Source organism: Muntiacus reevesi, chromosome 10 (assembly GCF_963930625.1).
Source record: "Muntiacus reevesi chromosome 10, mMunRee1.1, whole genome shotgun sequence".
Lineage (NCBI taxonomy): Eukaryota > Metazoa > Chordata > Mammalia > Artiodactyla > Cervidae > Muntiacus > Muntiacus reevesi.
Genome location: NC_089258.1, coordinates 32,748,199 through 32,766,107, shown reverse-complemented (window position 1 = coordinate 32,766,107; position 17,909 = coordinate 32,748,199). Strand labels below are relative to the sequence as shown.

At 40.1% G+C, this 17,909-nt stretch overlaps 1 protein-coding gene across 1 annotated transcript; it reads left to right on the top strand.

The window, feature by feature from the left end:
* The first annotated feature begins 1,079 nt into the window (after positions 1–1,079).
* Positions 1,080–16,625, top strand: INIP (INTS3 and NABP interacting protein). Its single transcript, XM_065947274.1, has 5 exons — positions 1,080–1,236; positions 2,508–2,590; positions 12,283–12,385; positions 14,457–14,547; positions 15,884–16,625. The coding sequence occupies exons 2-5, from the start codon at positions 2,566–2,568 to the stop codon at positions 15,977–15,979; spliced, it is 315 nt and encodes a 104-aa protein (XP_065803346.1). The 5' UTR covers positions 1,080–1,236; positions 2,508–2,565; the 3' UTR covers positions 15,980–16,625.
* Positions 16,626–17,909: the final 1,284 nt, after the last annotated feature.

Sequence of the window (17,909 nt, the reverse complement as noted above, 5' to 3'; positions counted from 1 at the left end):
GAAGCCCTTAAAAATAAAGTCAGCCACTGTTTCCACTGCTTCCCCATTTATTTGCCATGAAATGATGGGACCAGATGCCATGATCTTAGTTTTCTGAATGTTGAGCTTTAAGCCAACTTTTTCACTCTCCTCTTTCACTTTCATCAAGAGGCTCTTTAGTTCTTCTTCACTTTCTGCCATAAGGGTGATGTCATCTGCATATCTGAGGTTATTGATATTTCTCCCAGCAATCTTGATTCCAGCTTATGCTTCCTCCAGCCCAGGGTTTCTCATGATGTGCTCTGCATAGAAGTTAAATTAGCAGGGTGACAATATACAGAGGGACTCCTTTTCCTATTTGGAACCAGTCTGTTGTTCCATGTCCAGTTCTAGCTGTTGCTTCCTGACCTACATACAGGTTTCTCAACAGGCAGGTTAGGTGAGCTGGTATTCCCATCTCTTTCATAATTTTCCACAGTTTACTGTGATCCACACAGTCAAATGCTTTGGCAGAGTCAATAAAGCAGAAGTAGATGTTTTTCTGGAACTCTCTTGCTTTTTCAATGATCCAACGGATGTTGGCAATTTGATCTCTGGTTCCTCTGCCTTTTCTAAAACCAGCTTGAACATCTGGAAGTTCACGGTTCACGTATTGCTGAACCTGGCTTGGAGAATCTACAAGTTTAGTGCTTATCTTATGTTTAATTAAAGTAGAAAAGTATCCCCGGGATCTGTGTACATTAAGATGCGCAACCCCAACAGGGTTGTTAAAGCTCGCTCTCCGAGTGCCAACCGCAGGCAGCTCTGCCTCAGTCCCAACCTAAGTGGATTCACACTTGCTGGGATGGTGGCTTTTCTCCCCCCAGCGGTCTGGACGGAATAGTTACTTGCGGTGCTAGGGACCCATTCTGTCTCTGCCCCGCCCCTACGTCCCTGCGCGCCCCGCCCCCTTCTGGCCCCGCCCCCCGGCCTGCAAGTTCCATGAGCCTCTCTGGCTGCCACTCTTTGGAAAGGAAGTGGCGTATGCATGAGGTTGGCAGTTAAAGTACGAATCACCGTGAGGAGCGGCCGTTGGGTCCAGGCGGGAGGCGGGACTTCCGCTCCACGTAGGTAGGTCACTGGGAGGCGGAAGAGCAGCGGGGGCTGGAAGGTTGTAGAGTTACATGTTGAGCTCGAGTTGCGGGTGTTTAAGTGGTCGCGCCCCTTTTGGAGAACGCGACCTGACGGCTAGGCGGTCCTGGGCTCTTCCGCCTCGCGGTAAGTAGGATCGCCTGGCGGCGCCGGTTATGGAGGTGTGTGGCCCCGGTGCTGACCTGCCGCCGTCCCTTGCCATAGGACAGTGGCTTCCCCGTCAGCTTTGCCTCCCAGCATTCACTCCCCGTGTTGTCCTGGGTCTCAGCCGCAGCCGCTGCGCCAGCCTTCCACGCACGCTCCAGGCACCCTTCTGAGACGCTGGTCCAACCTTGTCACGTCTCTGCTTGACGTCCCCATCACAAGATGGCCCTCTTGTTCCTCCCTTCCTAACCCCGTTTCGCCTGCTCTGTACTTAAGCCGCAGGAGACACCTAACATTATTTTCTTCAAAACCGACATTTGTTTACTAGCTCTTTCCCTTTCGCGCGCATATTAGAAGGCATACCTCGTCATGCCAGTAGAATCAGTTCGTCTCTGCTCACAGAGCGTTGTTTACGCCTTGTAAAAAGCGCGTATTAAACTTTTTTTAGTATGGTTGTTTGAATGAGACTGTGTTTTCCTACTGGATTGTACATTTCATGAGAGCAAGAGTAGGATCTTGCTCATTTGGGATCTACCCAAGGCCTAGTTCAAAAGCACGAAGTTTAAAACTAATCTTATTCGCACTAGCTTCATCACCTTGGGCATAATCTCCCCATTTATAAAGTGGTGATAAATAAAATAAACTAATTTCAGTCATCTTACATAGTGTACAGAGTATATACTGGATAAATATTCGGCTTGTTTCCCTTTTTAGCCTTGAGCAGTATACACAGTAGTTGTTAGGTAGGTATCTTAAATGAATCCAAAGGCACTATAGTTGAGTGATTTTTGCTTCCTAGCCCTGTAATCGCATTGATAGCATCAATTAGTTGATACATTTGGTAGTATTTGGTAAACATAACCTAATGATGTAATTAAAGACAGTAATGCTAACTGTTGGTATCAACATCTGCAAGAATAAACATTTGACTTTCACTCTCTAATTAAGTGGGCTTCCCAGGTGGTGCTAGAGGTAAAGAACCCATCTGACAATGAGGGAGACATAAAAGACGATGGTTCCATCCCTGGGTCAGGAAGATCTCCTGGAGTAGGAAATGGCAACCCACTCCAGTATTCTTGTCTGGAAAATCCCATGGACACAGGAGCCTGGCAGGCTTTAAGGTCACAGAGTCAAACATGACTGAAGCAACTAAGCCCTCTAAATAACTTGAGGTGTTTGCTTTAAGTTGTGTGCCTTTCAGACATATATTTCTGAAGAGATGAAGATAAGTGTGTACACATTATTTTTCACAGGTGTTTGTAAAGTGCTGCCCAGTTACCCCTGAACATAGTTGAAACAGAAAATAGGAAGATGGCAGCAAACCCTTCAGGACAAGGTAAGTGCATCCTGGAATTTCTTTTATTACTAGGAACTTTTCCCCTCAAAGTATTTTGATAGAAAATTTAGCATAGGGCAGTTACTGTAGCTGGAATTAAAAATGAATAGCAAAAAGAAAAGACTAGCAAAGTAAAATCTCATATTTGAAGCAATTCCAACATTTTGTCTATATGTCAGTCAGTTCAGTCGCTCAGTCGTGTCCAACGCTGCGACCCCATGAACCACAACACGCCAGGCCTCCCTGTCCATCACCAACTCTCGGAGTTTACTCAAACTCATGTCCATCGAGTCAGTGATGCCATCCAACCATCTCATCCTCTGTCGTCCCCTTCTCCTCCCGCCTTCACTCTTTCCCAGCATCAGGGTCTTTTCAAATGAGTCAGTTCTTCACATCAGGTGGCCAAAATATTGGAGCTTCAGCATCAGTCCTTCCAATGACTATTCAGGACTGATTTCCTTTAGGATGGACTGGTTGGATCTCCTTGCTGTCCAAGGACTCTCAAGAGTCTTCTCCAACACCACAGTTTAAAAGCATCAATTCTTTGGCGCTCAGCTTTCTTTATAGTCCAACTCTCACATCTGTACATGACCACTGGAAAAACCATAGCCTTGACTAGATGGACCTTTGTTGGCAAAGTAATGTCTCTGCTTTTTAATATGCTGTCTAGGTTGGTCATAACTTTTCTTCCAAGGAACAAACAAACGTCTTTTCAGTTCATGGCTGCAGTCACCATCTGTAGTGATTTTGGGGCCCCCCAAAATGAAGTCTATCACCGTTTCCACTGTTTCCCCATCTATTTGCCATGAAGTGATGGGACCAGATGCCATGATCTTAGTTTTCTGAATGTTGAGTTTTAAACCAGATTTTCACTCTCCTGTTTCACTTTCATCAAGAGACTCTTTATTTCTTCTCTTTCTGCCATCAGGGTGGTGTCATCTGCATATGTGAGGTTATTGATATTTCTCCTGGCAATCTTGATTACAGCTTGTGCTTCATCCAGTCCAGCATTTCTCATGCTGTACTCTGCATATAAGTTAAATAAGCAGAGTGACAATATAAAACCTTGACATACTCCTTTCCCAGTTTGGAACCAGCCTGTTGTTCCATGTCCAGTTCTAACTGTTGGCTTCTTGACCTGTGTATCGATTTCTCCGGTTAGGTGGTCTGGTATTCCCATCTCTGTAAGAATTTTCCAGAGCTTGATGTGGTCCACACATTCAAAGGCTTTGGCATAGTCAATGAAGCAGAAGTAGATGTTTTTATGGAACTCTCTTGCTTTTTAAATGATCCAGCAGATGTTGGCAATTTGATCTCTGGTTTCTCTGTCTTTCCTAAATCCAGGTTGAACATCCGGAACATCTAAATCCTATGTTTTAATCTGTGTTAATATTGCTCACATTGTAAACTTTAGGTCCTCCTCTGACATTTGTTCTCTTACTTTCTTACTTGAGATCAGAACCACTTTTGAAGAAGTTAATATTGTCATTGGGCCATATCCATGCCTTTATTTTCATTTGCTTGAAAAACTTTCCATATACATTTCATCTGTATTAAGAGCTCCTTAAAGCAAATCAAGTTAGATACATCCCAAGGAAGGAGTTTTTGTTTAGTTTAAAAGTAAGTTTTCAAAAGCAAAGTTTAATTTCCAGAAAGTATTCAGTTCCACCTTATAAGTGAAAATTACAGACTTACAAACCTACTTGAAAAATTGAAACAAACTTCTGTTTTCCTCTCCATATCAAAATTAAGCATCCATTTGACAGATCTTATTTTTATATTAATCTTGGTCATGTTTCATTTTAAATGTCATATAAACATGTTTGTGTCCAGCTCACACTCACTATGCTGTCTGTGAGAATCATCCATGTTGTGCCATGTATCAATTGTTCATTCTTTTTTATTGCAGACTAGTATTCCATTGCATGAATTTACCACAGTTTCCTTATTCATTTTCCTTTTTGGAGACTTTGGGGTTCTATCAGTTTGGGTCATTGTGAATAAAGCTGCTTTGAATATTTGTCAGTCTTTTTGCAGATATTTGGATAAATAACTAGGAGTGGAGCAGTGGAGTGTACTTTACATTCCCTCTAGTAAAGTGTGATAATTCTGGTTGCTCCATATAGAGCACTGTTGGTCTTTTCAATGTTAGGCATTTTAGAGAGTGTAAAGTGACATCTCATTGTGGTATTAGCTTTCATTTCCCTGATGACAAATGTTGGGCACTTTATAATGTGCTTATTGGCCATTGCAAATCTTTGTTAAGTGTTTGGTCAGACTTCCTTTTGCTCATTTCTTAAAAAATTGGGTTATTTTTATTATCAGTTTTTTTTTTAAGAGTCTAGATACAGGTTCTGTGTCACTGCTAATTACATCACCTAAATCAATCATTTTGGAGTTGGTTTCTGTTGACTGCATTTTCTTTTCTTTTTTTTGAGTATGGGTCACATTTTTCTTTTTCTTACTGTAACTCAAAGTCGCTCAGTCATGTCTGACTTTTTGCGACCCCATAGACTGTACAGTCCATGGAATTCTCTAGGCCATAATACTGGAATGGGTAGCTTTTCCCATTTCCAGGGGACCTTCCCAACCCAGGGATCGAACCCAGGTCTCCCACATTGCAGGTGGATACTTTTCCAGCTGAGCCACAAGGGAAGCCCAAGTTTCTTACTAAGTGATTTGTTATGAAATCCTGGGTACTGTGACTAATACACTATAGAATCCCTGGATTCTGTTATATTCCTCTGAAATGTGATTTTTGTTCTAGCAGATGGCTTGGCTCAACTCATACTCCAAACAGACTCTTGTCTCCTTTATGTTGGGCTACAGCAGCTGAAATCTTGCTCACTTTTTTTTAATCTTAAACAATAGTCTTTATTTTTACACAAGGCAGTAAAATGGTGCGCCTCCTCAAAGGGACTTGGAATTAGAAAATGCATCCTGGGTGTGAAAGTTTTAGTTGCCAAGTTGCGTCCAACTCTTTGTGACCCCATGGACTGCAGCCTGCCAGGCTCCTCTGTTCATGGGGTTTTCTAGGCAGGAATACTGGAGTGAGTTCCCATTTCCTTCTCCAGGGAATGCTTCCCAGGATTGAATCTGAGTCTTCTGCCTTGGCAGGCAGATTCTCTACCACCAAGCCACCTGGGAGCCCTTTACAGAAGTGTGGTATTGTAAAAAACTAGCTGTGGTGACAGCTTTACTGGGTGTAACCAGCTAATACAGCTCTGTTCTCTCAAATGTATGAGTGACTTGTGTAATTGTGGACTAATTACAGGTCAGCATTCCCCTGTGGACTCTGGCCTCTTCTTTTCAACAGGTTATAGGGATTCAGATTAAAATTTGAGCCAAAATGAAACTAAGAGAAATCCATTTTGGAGAGAAAATATGCTTCTCAAAGTCACACCATGAACTCCAAATGAAAACAAAATATTTTTATCCTTCTGTTGTAATAGCACAGATATTCAAGATTTATAATTTTTTTAAGCAGTTGGAATAAAGCACAATCATTTTTACTGTTGCCTTTGATTGATCCCTAGTCAAATCCACTATGAAACATCCCCTAAACAGAAGCAAATTTAGATTAGTCCTTTGACTTTTGTTGCTCTTTTGTCAGTGATTTTTTGGTGTCATGAGCTGTTGCTATTAGACACCAGCAGAGGGAGTCCATTTCATGTTCTGTAGACTCTGAGACTCTCAGGGAAAATAAACTATTTATTTGGAGCTACTACATTTTACTCTCTATGTTAAATTACTTCTGTACTGTTTATGTGTATTGGAACTACTTATTATAAAGATTGAAGACAAAGTTCCATAATTATCTTACAATAATAACTGAAAGAGCAGTGACTTTTACAAAAATCTTCATCTGTGTGGTGTAATGTATTAATGTCTCTACTGTAGGGGACAGGCGATCTTTTAGATCTAGCAGTCTATCATACTACAGTAGCAATCTGAATTGCTAAATTTCACAAGCTCTTGGCAGACAGTTACTGAAGTCGCTCTCATTTCTCCTTAGCATTCATCATAGTGTGGAACATTTGATGAGTTCATAATAATTATTTGATTGATAAGTAACATTTTGAGAACTTAATATGTAGAGGCAGATTGTCAAACTGGAATTTGGCCAAGGTACCATTCCTATGGAAAGAGGCTCTCATGACTGGTAAATATCAGAGTCCTGTGATCATGTGTTGGCAGTTGGGAGATTGGTCTAACCTGATTTCAGCTACATAGAGAAACCTGGTGGAAAACTAAGTAACATCCTAGTTCTTTTAATTCTTTTATAGTTATCTCATAATACTTTCAGTAATAACTGTAATTCCTGCGATCCAGTGATGGGAACTATTGATTTGGAGCCTCTTTGGATGTTCTTAGCTGTGATTTCAGGATGCTGTGTGGGACTGGAGTAGCATAGCTCCTGGGAGGTGTCTTGGTGACCTCAGACCCATGTACCTAAACCATCTATGGTTCAGAAGGAAAGCAAATTTACCCTTCAGGCTTGTAGTAAGGTATGCTACCTCTCAATTAAGAATTTTTCCTAGTGATGCATAAAAATCACCTTAAAATTCTTGTATTTATACCTTTCTTAAAGATGAGTGTGTGGATGCAAAGACACAATTTTTTTTTTTAATAACAGATATGTTTATTATTACATGTCTGCAAAGACACAATTTGGAGTTGGTTTTTTAAAGCTAGATTTCTAAGTAAAGAAAGCTAGATTTCTTTCTGTCTCATTTTTTATTGCCAAGGCAAAGGCACTACAGTAGTTTTCTGATGCTGGAATTGGTCTATAGGCCCAGGTTCAAATAGGAATGAAACTGAATTGAGGCAGAATGTTATGTAAACTAGAATGAGATTGTTTGTATAGTAAAAGAGAGCTTGTGATCCCCAGGTCCATTCAGACTGACCTGGGAGGCCAGTCATGTGAGTGTAACCTAGAAAGAAAGCTATGCTAATCAGTTGTACCCTTTGTAATAGAAACCTGTTTACTGAAAGAGAATTGTCAGAATGGGGCTGACAAGAATCTAGTGAGGAGACTTTCCTGGTAGTCCAGTGGCTAAAACTCTGGGCTCCCAATGCAGGGGGCCCAGGTTTGATCCCTGGTCAGGGAACTAGATCCCACATGCCTCAACTAAGACTTAGCACAACCAAATAAATAAATAATTTTTTTTTTTTTTAAGAATCTAGTGAGGTTAACAATCTAAATGATAGAGAACACTAAGTCATAATAAAAGTAATAGCTAGTATTTAGTAAGCATTGGAAGGACTGATGTTGAAGCTGAAACTCCAATACTTTGGCCACCTGATGCGAAGAGCTGACTCATTTGAAAAGACCCTGATGCTGGGAAAGATTGAGGGCAGGAGGAGAAGGGGATGGCAGAGGATGGGATGGTTGGATGGCATCACCGACTCAATGGACATGGGTTTGGGTGGACTCCAGGAGTTGGTGATGAACAGGGAGGCCTGGCGTGCTGCGATTCATGGGGTCGCAAAGAGTTGGACATGACTGAGTGAACTGAACTGAACCACGTGGCAGGCAGTATGCTAGGTATTTTATTTATATTTACTATATTTCATATAACCATCCTTCAAAGTTGTAATTGTTATGCCCATCGGTCCTGCATAGTGAGGTAATTTCCCCAATATTAAATAGTAACTGGTAGTACTGAGATGAGAACCCAAATTGAATCTGTGCCCAAGTTCCCTGTTGATTGTTTCCCACCTGCACTTTTGCTGTGGGTTAGAACATTCTAATTATAGCATCCAAGAAAAATTGGGAGTTCTAGACTAGGGGCAAAAGATCTCATTTTTACTTTTGTATCTCTTATGCATCTGTCATTAAGCAGAAAATCCTTACTATGAACTCTAAAACAAAATATAAAATGTAAAAATACTAAAACTATTTACTATAAATAAGCTCAGGGAAATGAGTTTATCTTTAAGAGGAAAAGGAAAATGAGTGAGGAGGAAAGGGTGATTCAAGCAGAAGAGATTTCATCATCTTATTTAGCCACTGATGAAGACAAGGAACCTCAATGGATAGAAGAATAGGCAGTAGCTTAAAGGGGTTAAGTCCTTGGGGCCTAAGAGAGAAAGAACTTGAACACAGGGAGATCACCTGAGCAGACATCAGGGCTTATTCTTTTCCTTGATCTCTGTTTTCAGTAAATTCTAAAAGGTGGCTAAAAGTTGAATTATTTTTTTTAAAGAGTTGAATAATTTTTTAATCTTGCAAGTTATAGGAAGTGTTTGCCATTAACTAGCTATCTAGAAGACCAGATACTGCTACTAACTAATTCATGTTAATAATGTTATATTTTTTATTCTGCCAAGACCAAGACTCAGGCAGTCTCTCCTGAATTAATATAAGCTTGAATCACTGGATACATTTTATGTATCATTAAGGAGGCAGAATAATATTCTGCCTGCCTACCCTCCAAAAAATTGGCAACCTGCTCCAATATTGTTGCCTGGAAAATTCCATGGACAGAGGAGACTGGCGGGCTAGAGTCCATGGGGTCGCAAAGAGTTGGACATGACTGAACATACACACATAACACACATACACACACACACCAAAAAACACCCACATCACACCCACACACCCACACACACCAAAAAACACCCACATCATAATCCCTGGGACCTGTGACTATTGTTACCTTACGTGGCAGACGGAATTTTGCACCCGTGGTTAATTAAGGTTAAGGGCCTTGAGATGGGAAGGTTATCCTAGATTATCCAGGTGGGTCTATTTTAGTCTCTTGAGTCTAAAAGCAGGGCGCTTTTCCCTGGCTATGTCAGAGAGAAATGACCACAGAAGACGGGTTAGCGGGTGCAACACTGTTGCCTTTGCAGCTGGAGAAAGGGGACCACAAGCCAGGGAACTCAGGCAGGTCTGAGTTCTGATGGAACTCATCATGTCTGATGGAAAAAGGCAGGAAACCGATTCTCTCTTAGAGCCCCCAGAAAGGAATTGCAGCTCTTGATTTTAGCCCAGATTACTGACCTGTAGAACTGAAAGATAATAGATTCTTGTTGTTTTAAGCCATTAAGTTTGTGGTCATTTTTTTTTTTAACAGCAGCAATAGAAATAATGTACCATTTAACTACATGAGCCAGAAACCTCAGAATCATCCATGACACCTTATTCCTTACTTCATATTGATTCTCTCATTGTCCCGTGGATTTAACCACCTAAAAAGCTCTTGGGTTTGTCATGTCTGTTCACTTCTCTGGTCATAAACAACCTCTCATCTCTAGCTTGTCCTACTGGCTCTTTTCCTCTTATCTAGTCTGTTCTCAACCTTGTACCCTCCGTGATCTTTCTACCAGGGGCGGGGTTGTTTTGTCCCTCCACCCCTAAGTAAATGAATGAGTCTCACCTCTCAGCTCAAGCATTCCTTCTGGGGAGACTGCTGTGACTGCTCCCCGCCTTCCAGTCTCAGTCAGGCTGACTCGACATTGAGTCCTACAGTGATTGTTGTACATGCTGGTAGAACTTTATTTCTTTATTTCAGACTGCTCATCTTAGACTCCAGTTATACATTCAGCTGTGTCATTATTTGATAATCTCTTATCTTCACTGGACTGTTTTAAGAACCATGAGAGCTAGAATGAAGTCAAGTTGTGACACGTCATTACATTCTTAGCATCTGCCTTAGTGCCTGTATGTATGTCATTTATACACAATAAATAACTTAAAACATGTTAAACTAATGGTTTATTAGTAAACCAATAAACTAATTGGAGGAATGGACTCCTCCAGGACTAAACAGCTGGCTGGTTTTTGAGGCCGGGACACCCTGAGCAGCTTGCAGGGTCTCAGTTACCCGATCAGGGGCTGGGCCTCGGCCACGGCGGCCAGAGCGCGCAGTGCTGACAGTGGGCCACCAGGGGACCTCCCCTGAACAGCCCTCTTAGGATGATGGAGTCTCATTTACTGTAGAGTTGTGAAGAGGATATAGCTTATAAGATAACTACTTGAAAGGATTTGAATTTTTTAAATATCTTTAAAAATAATCATTGTTATGAAAGCAGTATAATAACTGTAATTGGAAAGTAGATTATCCATAACCCCACTTATCAAACAGTAATTTTCATTCTTTAGTTTTAGATTTTTTTCAATAAAAAGATTTCCTATTAGTCCTTGTTTAAGTGTCATAGAACTATTCACACAAAGTGAATTATTAGCTGTTAGGGTTTAAGTGCAATTTGATGTAATACTAGTTACTCCAGAATATTTTTAGTGACACAGAAATGTGTGGTATTAAACTGTTTCTATAAATGAATGTGGAAATGAAAGTACATATGATTGTGAATGGAGACAGGGTTATGGTTCTAAAAGTAGAACTTTTAGAGTGTGCTGCGTTATTATAAAATAATTTTACTAGGAAAAAGTTTAGTTATAAAGAAATAGTACTTCCTACTGTACATGAGATAATATGTTTTATTACCCTCATGCTTCTAAGAATGTAAAAGTTACCTTTAACTTTAAGATACATGTAAAATAACATAAAAGTAAAATGCTGAATTATGGCAAGAGATAGTTTGTGTTAAAAAACAGTTCATGTGGTGATTGTAGTAGAGGTTAACTTTTATATATCTATGCCTTTGAGTTAAGTTTGTGCAAACCTTGACAATGGGAGAATCTTGCTTTAGAAAATTATACTTAACTACTTCACATAACACACCTTCCCTGGTGGCTCAGTGGTAAAGAATCTGCCTGCCAATGTAGGAGGCTCAGGTTCAATCCCTGGATTGGGAAGATCCCCTGGAGGAGGAAATGGCAACCTGCTCTAGTAATCCTGCCTGAAAACTCCCACAGACAGAAGAGCCTGGAGGGCTACAGTCCATGTGGTTGCAAAGAGCAGACACAACTGAGCGACTAATCGTAGCAGCCTTCACATAACAAGTAGACTGCCTAGTTTTTTGCCTTAAGTTTCAAATTTGAAATAAGCTATTATTGTCACTTAAGTTCTGTTGACTATATATGTCTATAATATAGTAAATGTTTTGTGCAAAAACTGACATATAAATTATTTTTGAAAACTCAAGAAGGAAGTACAATTTTGGGACATCAGACAAGATCGGAAAATAGAGCCTAATAGACCTGACCATAGCCTTTCCCTTTCAGTTATGTTCTATTTCTCTCTCAGAACTGTTTGCTAGTCAGTTGCAATTCTTTGACTTGTTCCTTGAAAGACTGTGTCTCATTTCTGAATGAAAGCAGTTGAGAAAAAGAAATACTGTTTTGACCTGAGTATATCTAGTACTTTTCATGTTTTCCACTTCCATGAAAGAGGCATTCATAAAGACTCCTATAACTGAGAACTAAGAAAATCTCCACTTCAGAGATTGACTGAGCAAGATAGAGACTGGTCCCTGCAGGATCTGGGGCCACAGAGATTTAAGAAACAGATGCTGTTACCCACCTTTGGGGATTAAAATTCTGTGGAACTAAGTCTTAAAAGTCCTCAGTCAGGGTTATACTTTGCTTTTATCTGCATATAATGCTGTTACAGTTGGTTGAAAATAGGCAATAGAGAGACAGGGAAAACTGCTTACTAGTAGTTCATTATCATGTTAGAGAATAAAATTTTGCTTTCTGGATTTCTAGGTAGCCTAGGCTTATAAAATAGCTCTAATCTGTTTTCTTTCTTTCTCATTCTCCACCCCCTCTCTTATTTTAGGTTTTCAAAACAAAAATAGAGTTGCAATCTTGGCAGAACTGGACAAAGAAAAAAGAAAGTTACTAATGCAGAACCAGTCTTCAACAAATCATCCTGGAGCTAGGTACAGAAGAATAATCTGGTTTTTATATTTCGTGATATAAAAAGTATCTTGGACAGAACTAAAATTGGTTGGCAGTGATTTGTTTCTTTAACATTGGAATTTAACATGTGAAGTTTTATTTCCTAGTTGGATTTGAAAAAATTAGATTTTAAAAAATTGATTAGACTTTAAATATTTTAATTCTAATCAGAATATTTAATTTTCTTTACAGCCTACTTTCAAAAAATGAAAAGAGTTTTGTGTTTTTTGGTTGTTGTTATTCATGAAATTATTGTTGATGTCCCACTTTTTAAGCATTATGCCAAGTAGGTAAAATGGAGGTAGCTTAATGATCTTTATTTCATTTCTGCCATCTTAAATCTCTTCCCTGATACCATTATTCCATTCAGCCACCACCTTAACTTCCCCTTCTCTCTTTCAGGCAGATCTCTGAAAGGAGTTGTCTGTACCTACTCATCTTTGCTCTCTCACTCATTGACTCCTTAGCCCACTAGAGTCTGACTTCCAGGCTTCCCCACCCTAACCCCAAAGAACAGATTGGAGCCTAGGTCACTTGCAACTTCCTTGTAGCTAAATCTGGTGAACCAAAGCCCTTTTCTTGTTAGACTGCTTAGCATTATTTGAAACCACTGATTTCTTCCTTTTTAAAAAATTTAAATGTAGTTACTGTACAATATTATGTTAGCTTCAGGTTTACTGCATAATGATTTGACATCTGCATACATTGTGGTCTGGTCACTACAATAAGTAACCATCTGTCACTACACAAAGTTATTACAATATTGTTGATCATATTTCTTATGCTGCATATTACATTCCTGTGACCTCTTAATTGGTTCGTGCCTCTTAATCCCCTTTACTTGTTTATCCCACCTCACACCCCTCCCCTCTGTTAACCACCTGTTTATCTGTGAGTCTGTTTTATTTTTTTTATTATTATTGGTTAGTTTTTTGTTTTAATTTTTATTGGTGTATACTTGATACACAATATTGTGTTAGATTCAGGTATATAAAAGTCTGTTTTCGTTTTGTTTTTTAGATTCCACATTATAAGTGAGCTCATATGGTATTTGCCATCACAAATGACAAGCTTTTTATTTTTTTTATTCCATTATATACAGCTCCCTCCCTCCTTAAAATACTCTTCTTGGCTTCCTTTCATTCACTGTTATACCGTCTTGGTGTCTGTTTTAGACATTTGTCCACTGCCTATCTCTTGAATGTTGGCATTCCTCCGAGTTCTGTTCTAGACCCAGTTGCCCAGTGTGCGTCTTTTCACTGGACAGTTGCATCCGCTTTCACAGCCTGTTCTTTCTGTGCCGATAACTTTGACACACTCACATCTCTAGCCCATTCCTCTCTCAAGTACCAGACTGCCTCCTGGACATCTGCACTTTGATGTCCTACAGGCATTTCACACTTGGGGTGTGTTCCACACTGACCGTATTCTCGGCTTGCTTGTTACCATGAGTGGTACAGATCTACTAGTAATCAAAGTCAGAAATGTGAACTTTATTATTCCCTCTCACTTCCGTCTCCAAGCGTTTATCATTCTCTTACGTTTAATTTCCTGGCCTAGGAATAGGGTTTCTTGATGTCTTTCACAAGGCTGTACATGTCCTGGTCACCTGGCTTCCTTCCTAGACTCATTTTTTGACAACCCACTTCTCCCCTCTCCAGCCCTGACCTACAGTCCTGCTGAACCATAAATTTCTTCAAATGTGTCAGGTTTGAACCCTGCCTTCATATGCCCTACCATCTGCTTGAAATAGTCAGCTGTTTAGTTTCCATCATAAATGTAACTTTAAGATAGACCAGAGTACCTCAAATCAGTTTGAAAGCAGAAGACCAAAAAGCATTGATAAAAAGGAGATAATCTGAAGCTCTAGTAAATAATATGGGCTTTTCCATATAAATTAATGTAAACAGTGGAAGAAGGAAAAAAGACTTATTCAGGAAGTTTGTGGGGGTTTTTTTGTAAATAATTCCTATATAGAATACCTAATGAAAAATGTGATTCAGAAGTAAAAGGAGTCTCTAAATAGTCAAGTAACTAAGATTCCCGTTTTAGCATTGCTCTCTCGAGACCCGCTCTCAACAAGGACTTCCGGGACCATGCTGAGCAGCAGCATATTGCAGCCCAGCAGAAGGCAGCTTTGCAGGTGAGAAAGTGTGACTGACATTCTCCTCTCACCGGAGATTTCCCGGGGCTTGGAAGCCAGCACAGTTCTTATTTTGTATTTCAGTGGAGCAATATCAATAAAAATGGTCCATACATAATTGCAGTGGTTTGCTGACATTAGATCATGCCCAGAGGATTTGAAGGACCAATGAAAGTGTTACAGGAGTAATGAAAGTATCTTTTATGGTATTGACGTGGTCATGATTGATTCTTTGCTGCACCTGGCAAGAGACTGCTTGCTTGTGCACAAAAGGATATTTGGATGGCCTGAATGAGCTCAAGAAGCTGAACTGGCTGGCTAGTTTAATAGTTCATATATATTTTTCAAATTGGTCATGCCGCTGCGTCCTTTGATAGTCTTACTGATTTACTGTTGCTTGGATTCTTTTTTTTAATGGTCAGCATATCTGTTTTGGGTGGTGCTAGTGGTCAAGAACCCACCTGCCAATGCAGGAGACATAAGAGACAAAGGTTCAATCCCTGAGTTGGGAAGATCCTCTGGAGGAGGGCATGGCAACCCATTCCAGCATTCTTGCCTGGAGAATCCCATGGACAGAGGAGCCTGGTAGGCTGTAGTCTGTAGGGTCACAAAGAGTTGGACATGACTGAGCAAGAGTTAACTCTTAATATGGAAATCTGACAACCCATCATCTTAAAAAAATTGACTGTGATGAACAGTTTTAGTATTTCATTGATCTTGGATAATTTAAGGTTCTCAGAGATCTTGGGCAAGACTTCGTTACTGATGCTTTCAAGCCTTAGAATCTCAGAATTGCAAGGGACATTACATTAAAGATCATCTCCCTTTAGACCACCTATAAACAGTCCTTTGTTTAGTGACAAAGGACATCATTGGTGGTTTTGTTATTTACATTCCAGCATTCTCTACAGAATGTTGGCATCTTAATCACCAGTAATCAGCTGCCTTCCCCCTTCTTCTTCCAACTTCTGCCCTTTCTTAGTTTCCTGCTTTATTGACCAAGAGCAGAGCACTCTGGGACCTTGTTGCTAGTTTTCCTTCCCACTTCCAGGAACAAAGTAATTCACGTCTTTGACACAATTATTGACTAATGAGAACCACAAGGAAGAGAGTAGGGAGGATAAATTAGTACCTGGTGCAACTTGTTAATGTGAATTCTTTATTATTGTAGATCTTCTGTGTATTTAAACAAAATTAGCAGCAGCAGAACTGGCTTTTAAAACAAATTTGGTCTTAAGCACTCAAAAAGGGTAAGTAATTTTAATGCCTTGGTTGAAGAACTGTGACTCTTAATAACTAAATTGCCTTTTTTTCTTTTTTTTTTAAACTTTCTTAGCATGCACATGCACATTCATCGGGATACTTCATAACTCAAGATTCTGCATTTGGGAATCTCATTCTTCCTGTTTTACCTCGCCTTGACCCAGAATGAAGAAAATATTTGTAATGGAAGTGACTTGGTAACAGCAGATGCCAAAGCTACTAACATTCAGTGCTGTACAAACCGTGACTTTCAGAAGTTTGGTGGACTTTTTTATGTATTTTGTTTCTTTAAAAGAAAGATAAGTATAAGTGAAAGCAAAAAGAGAGTGACCAGGATGATGAAAGCTCTGGAAGCTGTATTATCTGGGAACTGATGCTGCTGCTCAGGACTATAATCTGTGTGTAAGGCAGTTTGATTTTTAATTCTGAATCAGACCCCAAAGTGGACGTGGTCACATAACCCACCTCCCAAAACTAGTTGGACTGAATATATCATGTCTACAGTAGACTTTCAAGAACCATTTAAAGTACTTTATGGACAAATGAGGGTGCTTTTAAAAAATGTGAACCAGTAGGCTTAAGTTACATTCACATTTGCTGTTTATAGAATTGATATCAGTGTACCTTTTGTGTTTATGGTCATCATATCCTAAAATATCCTTTAACTGGTAATTAGTTTGCCTATTCTCAATTTCAAAAGAAAACCTAAGGTGTGAGTAAATTACCCGCCAGTCATAAATACCTTTTATAAATCTATGCCACTGTAAATTATGTGACTAAATGCTATTAAAAACAATAAGAAGTACAGTTATAAATTTTGTACTTGCTCTTATTTAGTGTTACTACATAAATGGTGCGCCTGAACAGTTTTACTGCCCATTTTTGCTCTAACTGGAAACAAAGTTGAGCCCCTTTTCCGTTAAAGAGGAAAGAATTAGGTCAAGCAAGTTTCTCAACATGATGCATCTTTAAACAGAACCCAGGATGCTTACTTAAATATGCAGTCCCCACAACTGACCTTAGTCCTACGGAATTAGTGTTTCTAATTCAAAATAAAGTCTGAAAATCATGGCCTAGAGAATTCAGTGTTCTTGATATCTAAAAATCCATACATATGTAGGTCCCTGAAACTTAGAGGTCATTTAGCTAATGGTATTTTTTTTTTTTTTACTTTTAATAGGATTGAAATTATGTTTTATACTGTATCATAGATATAGTATTTTTTATAACTGACCTCATCTTGGCCTTAAGCCCCCATCCTGTCTGGTGGTAGGATGAGATTTTAACCTGGAAGTTACAGTTTGAGTCAAGAATTAGAAAAAGTTCATGTCCCTTTTCGAACAGATTCTCCTTCCTTCCCTTAGGCATTTGTTCCATGCACTCTGCCCCATCTCACCTAAACTGTACGAAGCAGGAGTGGACAGTTGTAGATACGGCTGTGCCATTTAGATTCTGTGGAGAACTGGGATTGATTGCCTCATCTGGGTGCGTTGGCAGCTGTCCGCATTGTAAAGGTCGCCGTTAAGAGGCGCCCTTTCTCCTGCCGCTGGCGAGCGCCCGGCCTTTGCCTCTGCCTGTCTCCAGCTCACGCAGCCGGCCTTGGCCCTCCTTGTCCTCATTTTCTTGAATTGACGTGTTACGTTACTCTTCTGTGCAATCCCTGAGCCACTGGCATCATTCTAAATCTACTGATGCTGGGGAGATAACATTTTTGGGTTGAATAGTTTTTATACTATTGATGCTTCTACCAAACATGTAACTTTTATAACCTGGGTGAAAAGATCTTTTCCCCAGTGGTATCTTTTCTGGTCTCAGCTCTTTATATAGATACTGCCTTTTTAAACATCTGACTCTTCCAGTCCTGACTAGTGAGCACTTCCTCCACGCCTTTCCTTACACCCTCAGTTCAGTTCCGTGTGTATTCACTAATGCCTGCTCGTAAAGCACCGTCCTTTAAGGGGAAGGGGTGAGTTGAGACCCTCTCTTAAAGAAGCCTCAGTGCAGCGGAGCCCACTCTGGTCCAGCATCGAGGAAGCAGCGTCCAGCGCGTGGCCCGGGAGCAGCCAACCCGAGCACGCGCAGTCTAGTCAGGCCTAGAC